Genomic DNA, 22,121 nt, shown 5'->3' with positions numbered 1-22,121 from the left:
GCTCAAGTTCCAGTGAAACAGGGCAGCCGTTTGGACTTTGCTCTGGAAAGAACTGTCCGGCTCTCTCCTCCTTTTGGCACAGAGGTCTGTGGTTCAGGCCTCCCCACCACCACCACTTCTGAAAGCTGAGGAATCTGCCTTTGCTTTGCATAAAAACTATAGGGGACCAACACAGATATAGTGGGTGGCTGCACTATAAACCTTTCACTCCCTGGGCGATGTCTGGAGCGATTCCTGTAGCGAAACACACATGGAAATTTTTGCATCAGAGTGGGAAATCCTCCATACTGCAGGGAAGTAGGAAATTCAGTCTCCTTGCTTCCTGTTTGTGGATAATTCCTACAGAATATTTGTGGGATTTGCCATTCTTGCATAACAACTAAAAAAAATATGTTCTGGTGCAGTCATCCCAGTAAACTCAACACAGTGTTACCGGAAAAATCCGAGGGCTCCCTTGGACAAAAACAAAGACACCAACCAGGATAACTTGGAGCAAAACAGCAGCCTGTAGGCTTGGCCTTTAATGAACCTTTGCAACAGGGTGCTCCCCTCACTTGCTGGAGAGAGGAAGGACCCAGAAAAATGGTGTGAAAGACCTTATAAAGACTTTTGAAATTGCCACCCTGTAGATCAAGACCACCCCCAGAAACATCATACATACATCACAGAAGGGGTGTAACTTAAGACCACCCCTCAGATACATACATACATCACATAAAGGAGGGGTTGAGGGAGGAGTTGTGGTGGTAACCTGAGTGTCCTGTCACCTGGCTGGTTCCTCCTTTCTCCCTCCCCATGAGTACTTTCCAGGTGACAGAGGGGAGTTTGCAGTTTCCTGCCCCCAGAGGGAAGAGCTAATTATTGTCCTTTGTTCCAGTCCGTGCTGAATCCACTCCCATATGCAAGTTCTTTGTGATCTTGATGGTCTTCTGTCTAGGACCACCAGGGTTGGCATAGCAACTGGGCAGGGCTCCTGTGTATGTGCTGGTATGCTCAAGGGATTATGGCTGCCCTGTATCAAACCTTCCCCATTTTGTAGTCCTTCCTTCATGGAGTAAAATAAAAGTGGAACAGTGCAATTCCGATGTATGGTTGATTTTCTATGAATTTATAACAGAAGCGTAGCGTATGTAGTGTGTGAGTGAGAGAGAGTGTGTGTGAAGTTTGTACAAACTGAATGATTGGGGGGGTTCCTGCTACAACAGAAATATAATTTCACGTCACATCAGAACTAACTCACGTGTTAATGTCTCAGTCCAGCAAAGGAACAGCTGCTACATTTGCGCTGGGATTTTCATTTTGGGCTCCATCAAGCTTTATGGATGCAATGGCTGGTGTAGGTGAAAATCTCCACTAACTGTGATTACCAACCACAGAGAAGGACTGCAGTCTAGGCGTCCTCTCCAACTGCAGCCTTATTTCCAGGCCAGGTTTGTCTAATACAGAACCACTCTGTAGCCTTGAACTATGCCAGCTATTCCTGGCAGTGTCAAGAGTAACCATCATAGTCAAGTTGTGACTCCAGGGATGATAGGATTCCATGTTTTTCATGATTTGCTGGTTCAGCCAGGTTATTGATTGCATTCATATAACATATACTGTATTGGCTTGAATATAAGCCTCACTTTTTTCCCCTCCAAATTTCAACCGTGTAAAGTTAAAGTGTGGCTTAAACTCACCTTACAAAAATTGGCTTTTACGGTATTGCTGCTGAAAAAGACATACGGTAAAATGGAACAGGTGTGAGTGCCGGCAGAATTTTAAGGGAGCGGCTTATATTTGGGTGCAGCTTATATTCGGGCCAATATGGTAATTCATATAACAGAGTTACATAATGACTCTACCTAGATATAGTTCATGCCAGGGGTGCCAACTTGAATAAAATATTGGGGGACAGGTAAGCCATGGGTCTCAAGGCACGGCATGCACACGCCATTTGCACGGCAATGCCCATCAACTTTGTGGGGGCCTGGCCCCCTCAAATATTTTATGGGGGGGAGGGTCGAAGACCATTCAGCCTAGGAGTTGGCTCCACTCCTGAAACTGTGTGAGATTCATATTCCTTCATGCATTGATATGCAGATTGTAATGCATGCGCTTACATTTCACAATGCAAAAGGGAGCGTTGAGGATACTTTGCATCCCGATGTCTCTAATTTGTTTAAAATTGTTTCCCCCTCAAAAGCAATCTTTAATCAATAGCACTGGTATTGTCAAAATACCAGTGTCAAAGGTCAGAGGTGGGTGGGGCCAGAGGCAAAATTCGGACGAGCAATGGCTGCAACAACATACAGTGGTATCTTGGTTTACGAACTTAATCCGTCCCAGAAGTCCGTTCTCAAACCAAAACTGTTCTTAAACAGAGGTACGCTTTCCCTAATGAGGCCTCCCGCCGCCAATGCCCTTCCACTGTTCGGATTCCGTTCTTAGACGGAGGTAAAGTTCTCAAACGGGGACACTATTTCCAGTTTTGCGGAGTTTGTAAACCGAATTGTACTTAAACTGGACTGTTCTTAAACCGAGGTACCACTGTACTACAAACTCACGCACCCTTCTTTCATCCCCCATCCAGGCAAGCAAAGAAGCATTACTGTATAGTCCAAAAGGTGAAGTGTTGTTAAAGGTATCTTACAGAGAGTATTTTAATAATAATAATAATAGGTAAGGGGACCCCTGACCATTAGGTCCAGTCATGGCTGACCCTGGGGTTGCGGCGCTCATCTCCCTTTATTGGCCGAGGGAGCCGGCATACAGCTTCCGGGTCATGTGGCCAGCATGACTAAGCCACTTCTGGTGAACCAGAGCAGCGCACGGAAACGCCATTTACCTTCCCACTGGAGCGGTACCTATTTATCTACTTGCACTTTGACGTGCTTTTGAACTGCTAGGTTGGCAGGAGCAGGGACTGAGCAACAGGAGCTCACCAAGGTCGCGGGATTCGAACCGCCGACCTTCTGATCGGCAAGTCCTAGGCTCTGTGGTTTAACTCACAGTGCCACCCGCATCCCTTAATAGTATAATAGGCAGCTAATCCAAGCGATTTCAGACTCACCCTTCTTTTTCAAAGTAAGTTTGTTGATACTGTTCTGCAGAAAAGTTTCGGAATGGTTTAAGAAGCCTTGGATATGGCATCTGGTAATCAGGGAACATGGATATCCATGGGGATGGGAGAGAGGAGGGGGGCATTTGTTGCCTCTCCCCCAGACATCCAGCTTTATTTCTTTTTTTATTTCTACCATCTGATATACACTGCAAAATGCAGTCAAAATTAATCTCATTTCTTTTTTGTTTGGTGGAATCTAGACACACATTAAAAAAATGCTGCGAAATGCTTTTTTTAAAAAGCCTTTTGGAAAATATATTGCATTTGCCATAAGCTCACCATCACCATCTAGTGTCAGATTTGCATAATGCACTTGAAATGCACCTAAAGCGTTATATTTGCAGCTGTATAGCTGAGTCCTTTGGGAGAAACTACCGTATTGGCCCGAATATAGGCCGCACCCGCAAATTAGCCACACCTTTAAAACTCAGCGGCTTGGGGGAGGCTTGGGAGCCACGGACGGGACGGGCGCCATTGCCCTACGCTCCCAGGCTGCTTCACTGGTGGCATAAGGTTGGAAATATAAGCAGCACTTTAACTTTTCACAATCGGAATGGGGGCGGGGGAGTGTGGCTTATATTCAGGCCAATACAGTAGGCAACTCCCCACTCCAGAAAAATTCCCTGCAGAGAACCATGTTGAAGTGCCCAGTGCTGTAGCTCCTAACCCTTCAGTGCGCTCACAGTAGCTCTTCCTTCCTTCCTATCGCTGTTGTTTAAATATTCTGCAGTCTGTAAAGTGTCCATACTGTAATCAGGATAAACATAGCGCAAAAGCAGAATTTGAGTTTCCTTGTCGTTGGAATATATGTGTGTTTTGTTTTGGGCCAGAACACAATCAGCCAGCCCTCATCCGAGAACATTCACTTTATTCCAAAATGCAGCAATCGTCTTGGCAGCTGTAATAGAACCACTAATTGACTTAACTTACAATCTGCTGCCTGTGATGTCACCTAATGGATGCCCAGAGTCACTGACTCATACCAGGTAGCCAGACCAGAACACAAAACAGGGGAGGCAAGCTTTGCCCAAGAAAAACGACTTCATTGCCAGGCTTCAGCCCTGGAATATGCGAAACGTGACTTTTGAGTATGTACAGAGCGCCTTTCGATTACCACCAAGGAACCGCAACCAGCTCACACCTGTCTTGTCTGGCAGACATGACCTGTATAAATAATTTTTTAAAAAACCCCCCAAAAACCCCTCTGCTCAGCTGGAAAGTTGTCTCATCTACCTGGCAGGGCTGTTGTGAGAAGATGAGTTCAGTCTCTGCCACCCTATGCTCCCTGGATGAAGGCCAAGATACAAATAAAATTCTCTTCAGCTCAGCCGTTTTCTTACGAGTCCAAATAAATTTCGGAAATCTGGGGTTGAAATCCCATGCGCAACTGGGAGTAACTTAGGGGTGCTTGCTTCTGAACGGATATACTGTAAGCTAAGCAGTTGTGTTCCAGAGTCCCTCTCATGTCTTTGACTTACTGCTAGCAGAATCTGATTTTTCTCCTGAGGCCCTTCCAGAAAATCTAGATCAATCAGGTCCTCTTGACAACCACCCCTTATTTCAAGCCGTGCTTGGACGGTCCTCCCTCCCTCCTCTTGGTTTGACCACCCATAAATCAAGCAGCACTCACCTGGGTCTCCTGCTGACTCCTCTGCGCTGCAAGGCCCAAGCTGTTCAGGCAGGAAGAAATGGGTTGCTCCAGCTCCGAGTAGCACCGTCAGTCCAGAGGAACGATCCAGGCTCCTTCGCTAAGATTTGCCTGCGTTTGCATCTTGCCTTTATATCAGCTGCCTGGGCCAATCAGTGCTGGCCTAGCCCAGCAGCATGGATTAGTTTAGGGAAAATATCTTTTATTTGTTTCTGACAAAAGGAGACTCCCAAGTCTGTTTTCTCTTCTCCGCATGCACTCCACCCATGTCCACTACACCCATTTCCCATTGATTTTTCTAAAGTGCAGCGCTGCATCAATAATGCAAAGAAATGGGGGCAGGAGATGGGGATCTAACCACATTAGAGTGCCTTGCTCGGAACCGAGGAGGAGAGGAATGCTGGGGGGAGAGGCAATGGCTTTGCCCTTCAGAGAGAAGGGTTGTCCGCCAGGGATAATCTCAATACTTCTGAGGTCTCCAGCAAATCTTTAAATGGTGCATTGGATATCAAGTGGGGTGGCGGCTTTGGGGCATCAAACGAGGTTCTCCAAGGCAAGGCTGCCCTCAGAGAGCGGGGCAGTCAGTCAAGGAAGACAAAAGGACCACTGGCAGGAAGAATTCCACATGTCCCACCTTGCTCTCAGGTGAAGGGCGGCTGTCTTGCCTGGGTCTACTCCGGCCCCCAAAATATAAAACCCGGAGCAGTCAAGCTTTGTGATCACCAACCAAGTCCTGCAGTTGGTTTTGCACATGGAGTTCATCGGTTGGTACCGTGTTTTTCGCTCCCTAAGACACACTTTTTTCCTCCTAAAAGGTAAGGGGAGGTGTCTGTGCGTCTTTTGGAGTAAATGTGTGGTCCATCGCTGGCTCCCCTTCTGGCCCCACCCCCTTGCCCAGGCCTCCATTGTTGAATGTTCTGCAGACGGAGGCTGTTTGTTTCCCAGTGACATGTGACTGGCTGATTAGATTACAGTGGTGCCTCGCAAGACGAAAAGAATCCATTCTGTGATTCTCTTCGTCTAGCGGTTTTTTCGTCTTGCGAAGCAAGCCCATTGACGGATTAGCGCTATTAGCGCTATTAGCGGCTTTTAGCTGCTTTTAGCGGCTTATCTGCTGATCGGATCAGCTGATAAGCGGCTTAGCAAAAGGGGGGGGAGGGAAAAAAAACCAGCAGGAACTCGCAAGACATTGTCGTCTTGCGAAGCAAGCCCATAGGAAATTCGTTTTGCGAAGCACCTCCAAAAGGGAAAACTCTTTCGTCTAGCGAGTTTTCCGTCTTGTGAGGCATTCGTCTTGCGGGGCACCACTGTATCTGTCTAGAAACTGTAGAAACGGCTCCCTTTCATTTCCTAAAGAAGCTAAGGAACTCTGAGTTGAGCCCCATGAACACAGGATTTTTTCCCTTTGCAAAATAAGCTCAACAACTTTGAGCTGATTGCTCCCAAAACGAGGCTTTCCCCCTTTCCTCCTCTAAAAACTAGATGCGTCTTATGGTCAGGTGCGTCCTTTGGAGCGAAAAATACGGTAAGCGAAAAATCAAGGGATGAAGTCGGGGGGAGAGCAAACCTAGATGAAGCTGCTAGATCCCGTTCCCATCAGTTATCCCTCCTCTGAATTCTAAAAATTAAAATGCTTTCTGCTTCTCTCCACACACCCCTTCACTTCCCCCCAGGGTAGTCTTATCCGTTTTTGGATTATAGCACTCAGTAACTTTTAACAAATGACTCAAATCCCTCCAGTGAAATGTAATTGTCCATAGCTCCCCACCCCCAACGCTGACTACCCTCTAGCTCTGATATGCTCCTGCATCACTTGACTTCTCATATTGTAAAGGGCGGCAAATGTGCAAATTCGCTTCCCAAGGACAAGAATTGCCTTGAGATGCTCCTAAGCTCCCTTTGTGGCTCCTAGGCTCTCACCTGTTATTCCAGTTGCCATGTGTGAACCAGCCTTGTCTGCAGCGCTTGCAGAGCTAGATTCTTTTCTGCAGCCGGGGGAAGGGAGTTTTACCTCCCGAAATTTTGCCGCCCAGCTTCAAAAGAATATTGCATTAGACCTCCAGAACCCACTCTGCTCAAAGACTTAGGAAAAAGAGGAGACACACACCTGCTCTCTTTTATTATTTCTTTAATTTGCAGTTAATACAAAGATTCCAAAAATAGAAAGAGATCGAAATGGCAGCAGTGCCGGCTTCAAGTTTTGGGATATCTTTTTTTTTTCAATTAAAACAAAATTTAAAAAAAGAAAAACCACCCAGCAAGTGAGGACACGTGACTAAGGCAACTGATGTTTTCATACTTCTATGAGGTGGGGACAGAAGGGGGAAGCCCTGCGCTCTGTTACTCAAAAGCCACCAGCTATGCATGTTTGAAAAGAAGGGATGCAGGGGGGTACAGCAAAAGACTGTGTGTGTGTGTTTGCTTTTGTAGGAGGCGTATGCAGGGCACCTTAAAAGGCACACCCCTGATTAAGCATTAGGCTGCCTCTTTGATGGGTTTGATCAAGGCACAATCCCAAAATTGGCAATTGGACTCAGGTTATCATCATGGCTATTAAACAGGCCAAGGAAGCCTGATGCAGAGTGAAAACGGGCATCAGCAAACTCCGCCCTTGAGTTAATTCACACAGCCAAGCTTGTTCCAGATGGGAGCCATCACTCGGCAGACTCTGTAGTTCCACATTACTTTCAACAAGCAAGCGTTCGCAGCTTGTTGAAACTGGGAGTGCTCGGTTTAATTTATCATGTGTCGGCCTCCTTAGCCAAAACCAGCTCCACACAGATCCCACCACGCTGTGACTGACAAAACTTCCACCCGTTTGCCCAATTCTTGAGTCCCGTGACTGGGACGGAGGAGAAATTCTGGAGCACATTTCATCAGCCGAGGTGGAGGAGTGTAGAAAATAGGAGTGCAACGTTTTCCCATCGAGTGAAGGGGTTTCGGAGCTGAGCTGAGCAAAGGGAAAGGCCGGGACAACAGCGGGCAGGTTGCGTGAGGAGGAGAGGGAGGGAAATGGAGGCGAGTTCTCCTCGGATGACACAAAGGGCAAAGACACAACTGCGAGGATAGCCTCAAACAGGAAGGAAAAACAAAGTGTTTTTGTTCTTTCTAGCACACATTAACTTCGCAGTGTTTAAAGCTCTCTCACTGTTGTGTGTGGTGGGGAAAACAGAATTACGAGGAGAAGAAACTCTTCCCTCCACGAAGCTAGGGACTTGTGTGTCACCTCCATCGCCCTCTCCACAGCCGCTGAGGCAAAGAGAGTAACGCCTCATAGTGGAAGCAAGGCCAGCAAGAGGAGGAAAGAGAAGTCGCAGGCTCGTCTCAAGCACCATTTGAAGCCTAGCACACACACACATACACACACAGAGGTCAAGGAGTAGCCAATTCAGCACACTTAAAAAACGGCAACGGAAATTCAAGAAGCACTTTGGCTAGGCTAAGAGCTGCCTGCTCACTCAGCCAACAAGAAGGATTGTAAAGCTTTGGTCCTGTTGAGCAGGGAGGAAGCCTTCCAGATGTTGTTGGGTCCCACCAGCCACTACGGACAACTGTCAGGGGCGATGAGAGTCCTAAGTCCAGCAACATCTGGATGGGCTACAGGTTCCTCACCCCTGGTTTTGCTGTTTAGCTTCCTGCCCCAGGTGGTGAGGTGACCCACGCTACCTGCCCCCCCCCTGCGTCCAAACCAAGGAGGCAGCACCAGAAAGAAACAAAAAGAATGGCCCCATCCTGCCCCCACCCCCCACAACGGCGAAGCATAGAGTCACTTGCAATGTATTGCTTATGGGAGCGGGAGGGAGAGAAGCAAGCTGGCTGAGCGGAAGATATTTGGTTGCCACCAATGGCAATTCGAAAGCACTTGTTCACAGCACGTTAAGAGACATGACTAGGAAAGGCAGCGTACCATATTGCTGGGGGGAGGCGCAGAAAGGGAGGGGCGGCGGCCGCTCCCAAGTAATATCGACATCTACGTTTGGTTTCTCGAGAGCTGGCGCCGCCGTGAAAATGCTGAGGGGAAGAAGAGTGTGGCAAAAAGGCCCAGCTGCTTCTCTGGGGCTCGTTTCCTAAGAAAGCCTGGTAGAAAAGAGAGGCGCTGTCTCTTCATACGCAGGCGCGCAGCGACGTTCCTCCTCGCTCTCCCAATGAACACGGCAAGGCAATGGAGCAGGCCGTCCCCTGCCCACCCCCAGCTTCTAACACGCTAGTCCATGATTCCCTGAGGCCACCCGAGGGGCCGGGCTTTTCAAGTTACGGCGATGGAGCCCAGAACGAGTCCTGAGTGGGGAAGGCACCCGCCCCCAGAAAGCCACCCGCGGGCAAAACGTCAGCACCCTCCTGTCCTTCAAAGCTAGCAATTCGCACTGAAGGAGGGTGGGAGAACTGACAGTGCTGAGGCAGGTTTATAGTAACCCTGTGACCTGGTCTGTGTCCCCCCCCACACACACACCCCACCCAAGAAGCAAAAATAGGCCAGAGCAAAGCAATATGGCAATCTCTGCAGCATCGGTCCTCAACCAATGTGGAGTTTGTGGGAAGGGGACGGCTGACTTAGCCTTAGTCCTTTTCTATGCTCGTGCCACTGTTTTGTTTTGTTTTAACGTTCGAGGGTTTCTGAAAGGGTTTCTTCCCCTCTGGGGCTGAACCCAAACCACAAGACACAGTATAAAAAGAAGTTAAAGGCTTCCCAAAAGCCAACAGGATAATTAGGGACCAAGACCCCTGAAACTGCGGGTTCACTACTGCTCTGAAGGGGAAACGCTGGAAAGGAATAGGAAAAAAGGAAAAAGTCCTCATTAAAAAATAAGACTTTCCCCCCCTCTCTCTAACCAGGTATCCAAGGTAAGGAAAGCCTCTCCTCTGAGGAATCCAGTGGCCTGAGCAGCTGAAGGAGAGGATCCCTCTGAAAGACACCTGGCTAGAACACCTGGCTAGAAGTATTGGGCAGTGCCCCGCCTTGCCTGGGAGATAAGGCGGCAAAACTGCTAGGCCCCATGGCTGTGCCCCACGTCCTGGGTGAGCAGCACTCTCAGGAGCATCTAAAAGGGAGCGAGGAGGCAGGTAGCTTTTTTAATAACAAAAGGAAAAGGGTCAGCCAAATCATTTGGCATTGCTTTAGAGGAGGAGAGGAGAGGGCAGGCAGGGGGAACCGGCAGCTTACACCGTACAAACCACACCCAGAACTAACCACCCTGCAGCGAATGGAGGAAGCCAAGCCCTGGAGAAATGGTGCGTCTTCACAATGCTCCCTGCATCCTCACAGTGCATAGATACGAGCGCTGTTGGGGATGGGGGCCTGGGGCGACCCTGCTTTTGGAGGAAAGGCCAGAGGCTCTGGGATCCCGCCAGAGCCTGGTTGGAAACTGCTCTGGCGCTGCCCGTTCAGGTTATTGCCTCCAAAGTGCTTGCATCTGCCTTGCGGTGGGGTTGCGGAGAACCATCCCCACGGCTCCCCCTTCCCCTCCAGGCCAGGACTGAAGGCACTGAGTGAAAATGTTCCTCTGTGGGCATAGGAAGGCCTTAGGGTGCCCTCAACTGGCCAAGGCTGGTGTAGACATCCTCCGCTTCGCTCAGCTCCTCAAAGATCGGGATCAGGTTTAGCAGCTCGGTGTCGGCCATGTCATCGAACCAGGACTGAACTGGCACCTACGGGGAAACCGAAAAGGGCAAGGAGAAGTCAGTCGGGAGCACTGCAGTGCATGTAGACAGGAAGCAGAGAACTAATGTTTTTTGGGAAATTGTAAGGAACCAGGAAGACCTGGGAGCAGAATTCAAACCCTGCAGTAATCACTTGGCTATTAATATGAAGCGTGGATACATCCCCTCAGAAGAGACAGATTTGCCCTCACATCAGGCACATATATATATTAAAAAAACCTCCATGTATTTAAAGGGCTTTGGAAAGCATTCGGGCGAATATTCAAAATACAGTGACAATACAAGACTTAGTTTTTAAACAGGGTGCACGAAAGGTAATCGTTGTAGACAAAACTAGTCACACTAATACTAACTGCTCACTCACTCCTACAATTATGGACACAGCTATGAATTGTCACCTGGGAAACCTTGTAGATGTTGGATGGGTTTGGAAGAATATTTCATGCGCTGGAGAACTTTTGGGGTTGAGTTTGCTGGAGTCGTGAGAAAAGGGAGGAAAAAAGAAGATTTGAAGGGGAAATGGTGTGGTACAGTCAGCCTCCCTGAGAATTTACCACTTCAGGGGTGTGTGTGTGTGTGTGTGTGTGTGTGAGAGAGAGAGAGAGAGAGAGAGAGAGAGAGAGAGAGAGAACATGTTTTGAATGGCCCTACCTAGCACACAAGTGTTGCAGTCAGCACCATCTTAAAAGGCAGGGGTGAGAAACAAAGGAGAATGCTTTATTTAAGAGAGCTTCTTTCACCTGGTGTCGATGTAACTATTATTATTTTCTTTCTAACTAAAACCAGATCAAAAGATTTTTATACCAGTCAACCAACCTACCTATCAAGAACTCCAGTCTTACACGTGATTTAAAGAGCCTTTGCTGCTTTCCTGCCAAGGTAAGTCAAAAGTCAACACCAGCTACTACTGACTAACCACTTATGGGGGACACACCCACCCACCCACCCCCCTCCTGAAGGCATGCTCACCGCATTCTCTGGATGGAAGATGTAGGAGGCAGGAGAATTGTCCAGGATCAAGGTTTTGCGCAGATCACGCCCCAAACGGCTGAGGTCCTTAACGTAACAGCCCTGGTGGAACACGCATGACTCTCGGAAGAGGCGGGCTCGGAAGACTCCACACTTGTCTAGCAGGTCAGTTACGGGGTCAGCATACTGAAGAGAGTGATAAGAGGAGCGTGTGAAGACGAGGGCTCAGCATAAGAAAGCAAGAAACCCGACATGGGGGAATCAGGAGAACATGCAGGGCTCTGCCCACTTCTGGCCAGATAGTGCAAACATGGAATCTGGAATCTGGTGTGGAATTTATTTATTTATTTATTAAGTTTCAAGTCCCTATGAATTTGGAGATCTCGGCGATGCTCAATGCAATTTCAGAAGCCAGCAAGGGGCTTAGCATAACTTCCAGAGGTCAGTTAGTGGTGGGGATTTGAATACTTTGCATGGTCCTTCATTCTTCCTCACAGTTAGGAGAAGCAAAAACAAACAACTACCGTATTTTTTGCACCATAACACTCACTTTTTTCCTCCTAAAAAGTAAGGGGAAATGTCTGCGTGTTATGGAGGGAATGCCTATGGGTGGCATGCCTACGGATTTTCCTCCTCTAAAAACTACGTGCGTGTTATGGTCGGGTGCATGTTATAGAGCGAAAAATACGGTACAGTGGTACCCCGCAAGACGAATGCCTCGCAAGACGGAAAACCCGCAAGACGAAAGGGTTTTCTGTTTTGGAGGCGCTTCGCAAGACGAATTTCCCTATGGGCTTGCATCGCAAGACAAAAGCCCATAGGGAAATGCTGGCGGTCGGGAGCAAAGACTTTCGCCCACAGCCGGCCTTCAGAAGAGGACCTCTTCTGAAGGCCGGTGGGGGGCAAAAGTCTTTGCTCCCCCCGCCTGCCTTCCCCCCCGCCTGCCCCGGGCGATCTTAAAATGCTGGCGGGCGGGAGCGAAGCGTTCGCTGCCGACCCCCAGCATTTTAAAATCTCCAAGGGACAGCAGAGAAGTCTCTGTCCCGGGGAGATTTTAAAATGCTGGGGGTCGGGAGCGAAGCGTTCGCTGCCGACCCCCAGCATTTTAAAATCTCCAAGGCACAGCAGAGAAGTCTCTGTCCCGGGGAGATTTTAAAATGCTGGGGGTCGGGAGCGTTCGCTGCCGACCCCCAGCATTTTAAAATCTCCCCCTGTCCCGGGGAGGTTTTAAAATGCTGTTCCGAGGGGGGGCGGGGACACCTGCCCCAGCCGCCCCACTTCGGAACGCTGTCCCGAAGCGGGGAGGGGGGGCGGGGACACCTGCCCCAGCCGCCCCACTTCGGAACGCTGTCCCGAAGCGGGGAGGGGGGGCGGGGACACCTGCCCCAGCCGCCCCACTTCGGAACGCTGTCCCGAAGCGGGGCGGGGGGCGGGGACACCTGCCCCAGCCGCCCCACTTCGGAACGCTGTTCCGAAGCGGGGCGGGGGGCGGGAACACCTTCTGAAGGCGGGCAGGGGGCGAAAGTCTTTGTCCCCCCTGCCTGCCTTCCCAGGGGCTTTTAAATCGCCCCGGACAGCGGAGAAGTCCTCCGCTGTCCGGGGCGATTTTAAAATGCCGCCCGCCAGCATTTTAAGATCGCCCCGGACAGCGGAGAACTTCTCCGCTGTCCCAGGGTTTTTTAAAATGCTGGGGGTGGGAAGAAAAGCCCTTGTCTCCCCCCCCCCAGCCTTCAGACTGTCCCCGGACCTGGTCTGAAGGCGGTTTCCCTAGGAACGCATCAATTGATTTTCAATGCATTCCTATGGGAAACCGTGCATCGCAAGACGAAAAAACCGCAAGACGAAGAGACTTGCGGAACGAATTAATTTCGTCTTGCGAGGCACCACTGTATATGCAAACCTGACGTTTTGCACAATTTATTCAAGTACCAATAGGCTAAGTGTTTCTTGCTGCAGCATTTGGGTTTTGAAAAATGCACACAGCTCTGAAGTTTCGGCAAATACTCCAAGTTTAGCCCAAGTCAAAGCTGCTCCCAAACCAGTCTTCTAGCAAGACAGAGAGAGCGAATCGTCTATATTCACCTCCAGTTTATCTTCTGAGTGATGCAGCACACCATTGCCACCCTTTCTGCCTTAACTTCTGCTGCCTTTGAAAGTATCAACCAATTCCCCCAGCCCATGTCTAGGCTAAACCCTCCTCCTCACCTTCGCCAAGCTGGCAGTGAAGAGCACACACTCAAACAGCTCCCCCATCCGCCTCAGGAACTCATCGACAAATGGCCTCTTCAGCACGTACACCTAGAAGTGAGCAGCAGGGGTGAGGAATGACACAGAGGAACTACTGGTTTTATTTATCTACAACCCACCTTACAGCTGGAGTGAACAAGCTACTGTGAAAGACCTGGATTCAGTGCTGCGTTGGCCAAAGCACATGACTGCAGGGAACATTTGTAGGGGAGAAGCGATGGGGGGGGGGAGAGGATTCTCCCTGCTCATTGCTTTTCTCCCATAACCTCCCCCTTACACCAGCCTGCTTCCTCCCTTCCCACTCCCACTTTGTGGAAAGGCAGAGTATCAATACAGTGGTGCCCCGCAAAACGAATGCCTCGCAAGACGGAAAACCCACTAGATGAAAGGGTTTTCCGTTCTGGAGGTGCTTCGCAAAACGAATTTCCTATGGGCTTGCTTCGCAAGACGAAAATGTCTTGCGAGTTCCTGCGGGGTTTTTTTCCTTTCCCCCCTTTTTCCCAAGCCGCTAAGCCGCTTAACAGCTGATCCGCTAAGCCGCTTATCAGCTGATCCGCTAAGCCGCTAAGCCGCTTATCAGCTGATCCGCTAAGCCGCTAAACCACTTATCAGCTGATCCGCTAAGCCCGCTAATAGTGCTAATCTGCAAATGGGCTTGCTTCGCAAGACGAAAAAACCGCAAGATGAAGAGACTCGCGGAACGGATTCTTTTCGTCTTGCGAGGCACCACTGTATAACAAACAGGATCCAGCCTCGTGAGCCAACTTTTGACAGGTAGGCAGGATGGCACTATTAGGATCACCAGCAGCGAATCCAAACAGCCACTTCATAGTCTGATGTATATTGGCTAAGAAAGAGACTTTCAAGAGGGGCTGAAAGAGAGTTAAGGCACTGGGGTCTGACTGAAGACGGAAACACATTTTTGGTCTCTGGTTCTGTGTTCAGGAGGTGCCCACCCTGAGAACTAGCTGCATGGGCAGTGTGCTCATTTCAGGGAGTGCGGCACAAACCCACAACTTCCCAGTGGCTTGCCATTTTAGTCCATTCAGTGTTAACCCTTTATCATTGAACAGGACATAAGCTCCACTCCTTTTTGTGTGACATGGCTATCATAAAAAAACACTGAGGCAAGTTAAAAGAATACCTCCCCTTTAGTGGTGTAATGTGAACAACGGGTTAAATTACTGTGTGCTTGGACTCATTTCTTGAGAAGCACACGTCTGGATGTTCTGAGATAAGGGTACCAGGTGCACTGGGTTACCATAGCAAAATCAGCTAGGTTGAGCGCATGAGTCATTTGCCCTCCCATTGCTTCAGGAAATATGAAGTGTGCGTAGAGATGGGTATAACAGTCTCTAGGGCATTGTTTTCATTATGCTGTCTTGTCTTGTCCATGCCCTGTCCTGTTTGCTGTCTGACTCTGAATCTGTGAGAGTCAGGGGAAGAGGCTGTGAGTTTCACACAGCAGCGTTAGCTAGCATGGTGATATAGTATTATTAGAATTCTCTGTACACATGCATCTTTACTTCAGAGGCCAGAAGAGTTGTCTATAGTAGACAGTGCTGTTTAGCTTTGTCTTGTGTCTGTAGATAATGAACACTTTGCTACTTTGAAATGTGTGGGAGAGGAGCTTTTTCCTTAACTGGGGACTCTGGAAGAAGCTGTCTTGCTGGTTGAGGTGTGGCAAACTACCAGCTGACTTCTTCAAGTCACCAGCATCCTTATTGATGGATAGGGAAACAACTGCCCTTTAGCATGCTTAAAGGTAAAGGGACCCCTGACCGTTAGGTCCAGTCGCAGACGACTCTGGGGTTGCGGCACTCATCTCGCTTTATTGGCTGAGGAAGCCGGCGTACAGCTTCCGGGTCATGTGGCCAGCATGACTAAGCCGCTTCTGGCGAACCAGAGCAGCGCACGGAAATGCACTTTACCTTCCCGCCGGAGTGGTACCTATTTATCTACTTGCACTTCGTGCTTTGGAACTGCTAGCTTGGCAAGAGCAGGGACCGAACAACGGGAGCTCACCCCGTTGCGGGGATTTGAACCGTCGACCTTCTGATCTGCAAGCCCTAGGCTCTGCAGTTTAACCCACAGCGCCACCCGCGTCCCCCTTAGCATGCTTAGACTAACCCTAATGCATTTTAAATGAATACAAGCTGCCACAGGCATTGTGGTGAGCGGAATACAGCAAAGAAGCACAAATGCTGCAAAGCACATCAAGATTCCTCAAGGATTCCCCACCAGTTTCCAGCTGGTCGCATTTCTCTCTCCCGGAGCTCTCGCTGCCACGCAGTCGATCCAAGCCATTCCTCCTTTAACATCTGCTGGAAGCAGCTACCTCCTGAAACAAGTAATCAAGAATAGGCCGTGTTGCCTGGTAACAGCCTATCCTGGATTACTTGAACCAGGCCGAAGCCTTCATAGAACAGTCTTCCTCCTCTTCTTTACAGCACCAAAACGGGAGGCGGTCTCCTTGGCTCATAAAATGAGATTGCCCCCTCCCTCTGCTGCCCCAGATGCCATTGAGAACCCAAAACTGTTGGCAAGGTGGGTGGGTGGGTAGGGGACTTTCCCCCCAGCGACAGCATCCTTACCTGGTGGGTTGTCCCCTCTATCTCAACAGGCACTATGAAGTCAGCATTGTTGATTGGCTGAGAAATGTTATAAAAGGTGAGTGTTAGTTTTTGGAAGGTAACACAACACAATTCTGCCCCACTTTATCCATACATCGCGCCAATCTCTGCACCTAAGGACACTATCTGATGGTCACTGGGTTTGGCTCGATTTACCAGTACTGAGCCATATGCTTTTAAAATGACAGTCATGTCCACTCAAACCAGTGGCAGGGAATCTCCGGTTTAATAATAATAATAATAATAATAATAATAATAATAATAATAATAATTCCCCGCCCATCTGGTGGCTCTGGGCAGCTTCCAACAAAATATTAAAATACAGTGGTCTGTTAAACATTAAAAGCTTCCCTAAACAGGGCTGCCTTCAGATGTCTGGATGAATGAAGCCCCTCCAAGTCTTTATATCTGGTCTTTTGAGACTTTGCCCAGGCCACATCCATCAATGCCAGGATGCGTGTGTGGAAAACTCAGAGATTTGCGTGGTTGGGGTGTATTCTAGCATACAAAGGCAGGAGTCACATCTGTTGCCCTGTCCACTTTTGCTTCTTCCATGTGGCCCCTGGAAGGCTGCCACAATGGAATGTGGCCCTGCCTGAAACAACAAGGCACCTAATAACAGAATCAAATGAATTGTCAGGGAATCAATCGCTGAGTCCTTCTAACTCCTGTTGCCTGTTCGGTCCCCTGATAGCTTCTTCAGAATTTGCTGATCAGAACCAGAGACGCAAATATTATAAATTTCTTCCAGTGGCAGAGTTTACGTGTAGGCGTGAAGTGGGAAGGGTTCAAAGCCACCTTCCCAGGGCAGAAATGGAAACCGCCGTGAATAAATAGGCTTCCTTCTCCATTCCCAGGAATAACAGCATTGTGTGTCTGGTATGCAGTAGTAACTGGTTGTAGACACAGAACTAATTTATTAAAATAATGGGAGAACCAAGGAGATTCTTCAAAGAATGCACCACCATGCAAGTGGACCTCATTGACTTAACCTTGCTCTCTTTCCCCCTTGCAGCCTCCTGCAGAGACATCAAAATCAGCTCCAGAAGATTCCACAACCATCTGGAGCAGAATCTGAAGGAATCTGAAGGCTGGGCTGTGTGGGTGGCTCTGAGGGGGGAGAAGGGGAAGGGGAAGTCCCATTGAATGAGCAGAAGTTCATTCTGTTGATGTACAGGCTGCACTGGATACAACCCTCTGGGTTTAGAAAACTTCTAACCAGGAAAACAATAAAAAAAATTCCTTCCAGTAGCACCTTAAAGACCAACTAAGTTAGTTCTTGGTATGAGCTTTCGTGTGCATGCACACTTCTAGCTATCTGCCAATCTCCCATTCCCACCACCCTTCTGAGTAATACCCCTCCCCACCTTCTCATTATATAGAAGGATCTGGCAACTTCTGTTTCAGTGTATCTGAAGAAGTGTGCATGCACACGAAAGCTCATACCAAGAACTAACTTAGTTGGTCTTTAAGGTGCTACTGGAAGGAATTTTTTTATTTTGACTATGGCAGACCAACACGGCTACCTATCTGTAACAGGAAAACAATGAAGTTGAGGTCCTTTTGTTTAACTCCCAAAGCCCCAGTCCTATCCTTCACACTGATATTCCATAAGGCCCTCATCCCTTCATATGCCTTTGCAGCTAGTCCTCTCCTGCACTGTCAGCAATGGAGAACGTGTGGTCCTCCAGGTGTTGCCGGACTACAACTCCCATCAGCCCCAACTAGATGGCCAGTGATGATTAGACTTGTAGTCCAGCAACGTCTGGTGGGCCAAGGATGCCTTCTGCCTCGACCCCTCCCCCCCCTTCTCAGAAAAGGAGGAGTATCCTTAGAACGTCACCTTGAAGGAGCTGTGCACTAAGGTCTCATCCAGATCAATCACCACACAGATTCGGCCCTGGTCTTGCAGAGTCACCTCAGGGAGAAGGCACGTCCCAGGAATCTAGAAGAAGAGAGGGAACTTAGCCACCATTGGCATGGTGAATCATGTTGCTGGTGGTATATTTAACAAGAAGAAGAAGAAGAAGAGTTTGGATTTGATATCCCGCTTTATCACTACCCGAAGGAGACTCAAAGCGGCTAACATTCTCCTGTCCCTTCCTCCCCCACAACAAACACTCTGGGAGGTGAGTGGAGCTGAGAGACTTCAAAGAAGTGTGACTGGCCCAAGGTCACCCAGCAGCTGCATGTGGAGGAGCGGAGAGGCGAACCCGGTTCACCAGATTACGAGTCTACCGCTCTTAACCACTACACCACACTGGCTTCAAAGCACTGGGGAAGCCCAATATGAAGTCCTTCAAAACTGACTTAGGAAACTTTTCCCATCTTGTGTTTAGAGAATAGCACAGGCAATGCCAGCAAGGAGTAGAAACCCTATGCAAAAACTTTCAAATGGCCTAAGGCTCTGGTCCTCATGACTCTTTCCACGTTTTTGCTAGAAATCTCAGTTTTTATGTTTTAAAGGAAGATTTTAAGACTATAGAGCGACTGGCAACCTCTGGTAAGAAAGTTTAGAGTTTGAAACGGCACAGATCAGAATAAAGGGAAGTGTTATTTGGGTGGGTGGGTGTGTATGTGTGCTTTGCATCGCTTTGTAGGTTGACCAGCAGCAACAGAGAATAAGGCTTCTGTGACTCTTCAACCATTGCACAGAAGAAAGGGATTTGAGAATTATTTGCTCTTCCATACAACCATTAAACGTACAAGAGGCCTGTGCACGAGAGCATTTGATCAGTTATGACCCCAAATGAAGGAACCGGTTATCGTCAAAAGTCACTTGAGCTAATGGCCATCGCTAGACCTCGTGGCATGACATTCTTGAAGCTTTCCTGATAATGTGTGTGTGTGCTTCAGGTGGGGGGAGAATATGGGCTAGCATTTTTATTTCACTGACATGATGTCAACACTGCAAAAAACTTGCATGCATAACAAAGCACCAATCCTAGGATGAACACCTTCCTGGAAGCAGCCCCAGTTGACATATTTAACAATCTCTGTGGTCCTAATATTTCTTTCCAGACTAGCCACAACCAGTTTAAGACCCACCAGCCTACATATGAAAAGGTGGGGTGAGTTGGTGTGGTCCCAACTTTGCACTCCCCTAACTTTGCAAATTTTAACAACAACAAAAATCTCAATACCGTGGTATCTTGGTTCTCAAACGCTTTGGTACTCAAACAACTTGGAACCCAAACACTGCAAACCCAGAGGTAAGTGTTCCGGTTTGTGAATTTTTTTCAGAAGCCAAACGTGCTCCATTTTGAGCATTATGCTTCCAATTTGAGTGCCACTCTTCCGTTTTGAGTGTTACGCTGACGTCTGTCAGTTTTTGCTTTTTATTTTGCGTTTTTGTGGCTTTTTTGTTTTGTTTTGTTTTTGTGATTGTGTAGAACCCAGTTCAGCTACTGATTGATTGGTAGTGTGACTGTAGTACATTGTTTAATGCTTTCATTTTATGGATCAATGGTCTCGTTAGATAGTAAATTCACGTTAAATTGCTGTTTTAGGGGCTGTTTTTAAAAGTCTGGAACGGATTAATCCATTTTGCATTACTCTCTATGGGAAAGTGCGCCTTGGTTTTGGAACGCTTTGGTTTTGGAATGGACTTCCGGAACGGATTAAGTTTGAGAACCAAGGTACCACTGTACTAACTCCTCTTTTGTTCTAACTCAGGTAAAAAGTCCTTGTTCTGCAGCTTCATCACTACAATTTTGTGCCAGGAGGCATTTTTATAGAAATTGGTCCTACGCCAGGTGGGGACCCTGTTGCTCCCCACATCTTGCTGGACTCAGGCTACCTTAGCCAACATGGCAAATGGTCAAGAATAATGAGAGGTGCGCCCGACAACATCTGGAGAGCCACATGTTCCCTATTTCTGCAGTACATCAGCACTGCAGAGGCTAGCTCTTGCTTCGAACAGACCTTTCTTGAAAGGGAAGGATGATTTTTCAAAAACGAACCCCACTGCAAAAGGAGTTGAGCACCTCAGAAATGCATGCACCAGGTTGAGCCCAATGAAAGCCAACCATGTTCCAAATTCAAAGATTGAATAAATAAAAATAGCCAACAGGTGGCTAGGGATCCCATTCCCTTCCAAAAGCCTACCATGCCGGTAGGGCAGGCATAGGCAAACTTCGGCCCTCCAGATGTTTGGGACTACAATTCCCATCATCCTTGACCACTGGACCTGTTAGCTAGGGATGATGGGAATTGTAGTCCCAAACATCTGGAGGGCCGGAGTTTGCCTTTGCCTACGATAGGGCAAGCAATATTCTACACAATGGTGCATTCTTATTTTCGTTTGCCCTTGGAAGTTATTGGTATGATGAGGGAAACTGTCTAGACTGCATGGCAAGATTGTCGTGCCTGAGGCTCTTTCCATGTGGAGGCACCCACCAGAGGGAACTACTTATAGCAATCTCCACCTGGCTGACGTTGGAGAGGCACCTGCCCCGAGAGAGACATTACAGTGAGGAGGCAGCAGTAGTTTGCATTCAGAAGCACTCTGTCTGTTTGTGAAAACTGCGCTGCAATATGGCCTGATGCACGCCTCAGCTTAGGCTGCTTCTGCACCGCTGGTGAGCAGGGAATGCTGTCGCTGGGCTGCAACCTTTTTCCGATTGCAGGTTCATGGCCATTAGCCCCTTCACACAGGAAGAGAGCTGTCAAGAAGAGTTGCAGGCCATCTTTCTCCCAGATGCGCTAGTCTGGTACGTGTAGAAGTCCCCGCCCATTGCGAAACATTCAACCATGTGAAAGCTTCTCTTGCTGCCCCCATAAGAAGTCTGGTTCTTTGTATGAATGAGGTCTGCAACCGATACCTCTCTCGATAGCAGTGGGGCAAGAAGAGAAATTTGCTTAGTAAGTGAAGGTCTCTTTTCTCGCACGCTCACAAACACAAATACCCACATGCACATGTGCACACACATATGTAGGCAGGACTGTGTGTACATTGGGCGCCCATCATTATGCCATGCAGAAGTGGAATTTGGTATCTAGAGCATCATTTGGCATATTTCGTACGCTGCCTGGAGGCATGTATGTGGAAGGCACTTTTAAAAACCACTCTGTTTTTCTCTTTCTCTCCTTCTTTCACTCAAGAGCATTTCTGGCCCTTGTTACTGTGGAGATTATCTAGCCTGGAACAATCAAAATTAAGTTAAAATAAAGGTAAAGGGACCCCTGACCATTAGGTCCAGTCGTGACCGACTCGGGTTGCGGTACTCATCTCGCTTTATTGGCCATGGGAGCCGGCATACAGCTTCCGGGTCATGTGGCCAGCAGGACCAAGCCGCTTCTGGCGAATCAGAGCAGCACACGAACACGCCGTTTACCTTCTGGCCGGAGTGGTACCTATGTATCTACTTGCACTTTGACGTGCTTTCAAACTGCTAGGTTGGCAGGAGCAGGGACTGAGCAACGGGAGCTCACCCCGTAGCAGGGATTCGAACTGCTGACCTTCTGATAGGCAAGTCCTAGGCTCTGTGGTTTAACCCACAGTGCCACCCACATCCCTAAGGAGCACTAAGGAGCTGGCAAAAAACCCCAGCTTGGACATGGAGCTTCTAAAGCATAGATCTTTGCCTGGGAAGAGCAGGGCAAAAGGTTGGTGTGGAGTATGAAAAGCAGAACCTTTAGAGATCAGGGTGTGGGGCTTTGATTATAACTCCTCGTCCACTTCCCATGCCTAGCAAGAAAAGATATGTAATGCAACCAAATGATGAGCAGATTTGCTTGCAATTTATTCTGATGTCAGAATCAAAACGCAAGCTCATCTCAGTGGAGAATGTTTTTTTGCACTCTTGCGCACAAGGGTAAACACAGTCCTGGCTAAAGAGGAGATGCAGATCTCCCTTGGCTT

At 48.5% G+C, this 22,121-nt stretch overlaps 2 protein-coding genes across 3 annotated transcripts in view; both read right to left on the bottom strand.

Annotated features, from left to right (window-relative positions):
- Positions 1 to 4,974, bottom strand: part of AVIL (advillin) — a 51,072-nt gene extending 46,098 nt beyond the window's left edge. Inside the window, exon 1 of the mRNA XM_082205593.1 lies at positions 4,734 to 4,974. The gene's annotated coding sequence lies outside the window, so the exon portion shown is untranslated. The remainder of the gene's footprint in view (positions 1 to 4,733) is intronic.
- Positions 4,975 to 6,862: 1,888 nt separating this feature from the next.
- Positions 6,863 to 22,121, bottom strand: part of CTDSP2 (CTD small phosphatase 2) — a 67,917-nt gene continuing 52,658 nt past the window's right edge. For both annotated transcript variants that reach the window (XM_082206383.1, XM_082206384.1), the window contains 5 exons: positions 18,102 to 18,203; positions 16,220 to 16,276; positions 13,584 to 13,676; positions 11,379 to 11,564; positions 6,863 to 10,397 (listed from right to left, as the gene is read on the bottom strand). In XM_082206383.1, coding sequence (XP_082062509.1) covers positions 10,272 to 10,397; positions 11,379 to 11,564; positions 13,584 to 13,676; positions 16,220 to 16,276; positions 18,102 to 18,203 — 564 coding nt within the window. In that variant the 3' untranslated portion in view covers positions 6,863 to 10,271. The remainder of the gene's footprint in view (positions 10,398 to 11,378; positions 11,565 to 13,583; positions 13,677 to 16,219; positions 16,277 to 18,101; positions 18,204 to 22,121) is intronic.

The sequence above is a fragment of the Podarcis vaucheri genome (genome assembly GCF_965113315.1).
Source record: "Podarcis vaucheri genome assembly, chromosome: 2".
NCBI lineage: Eukaryota > Metazoa > Chordata > Lepidosauria > Squamata > Lacertidae > Podarcis > Podarcis vaucheri.
This window is presented reverse-complemented; position numbering and strand designations above follow the sequence as displayed.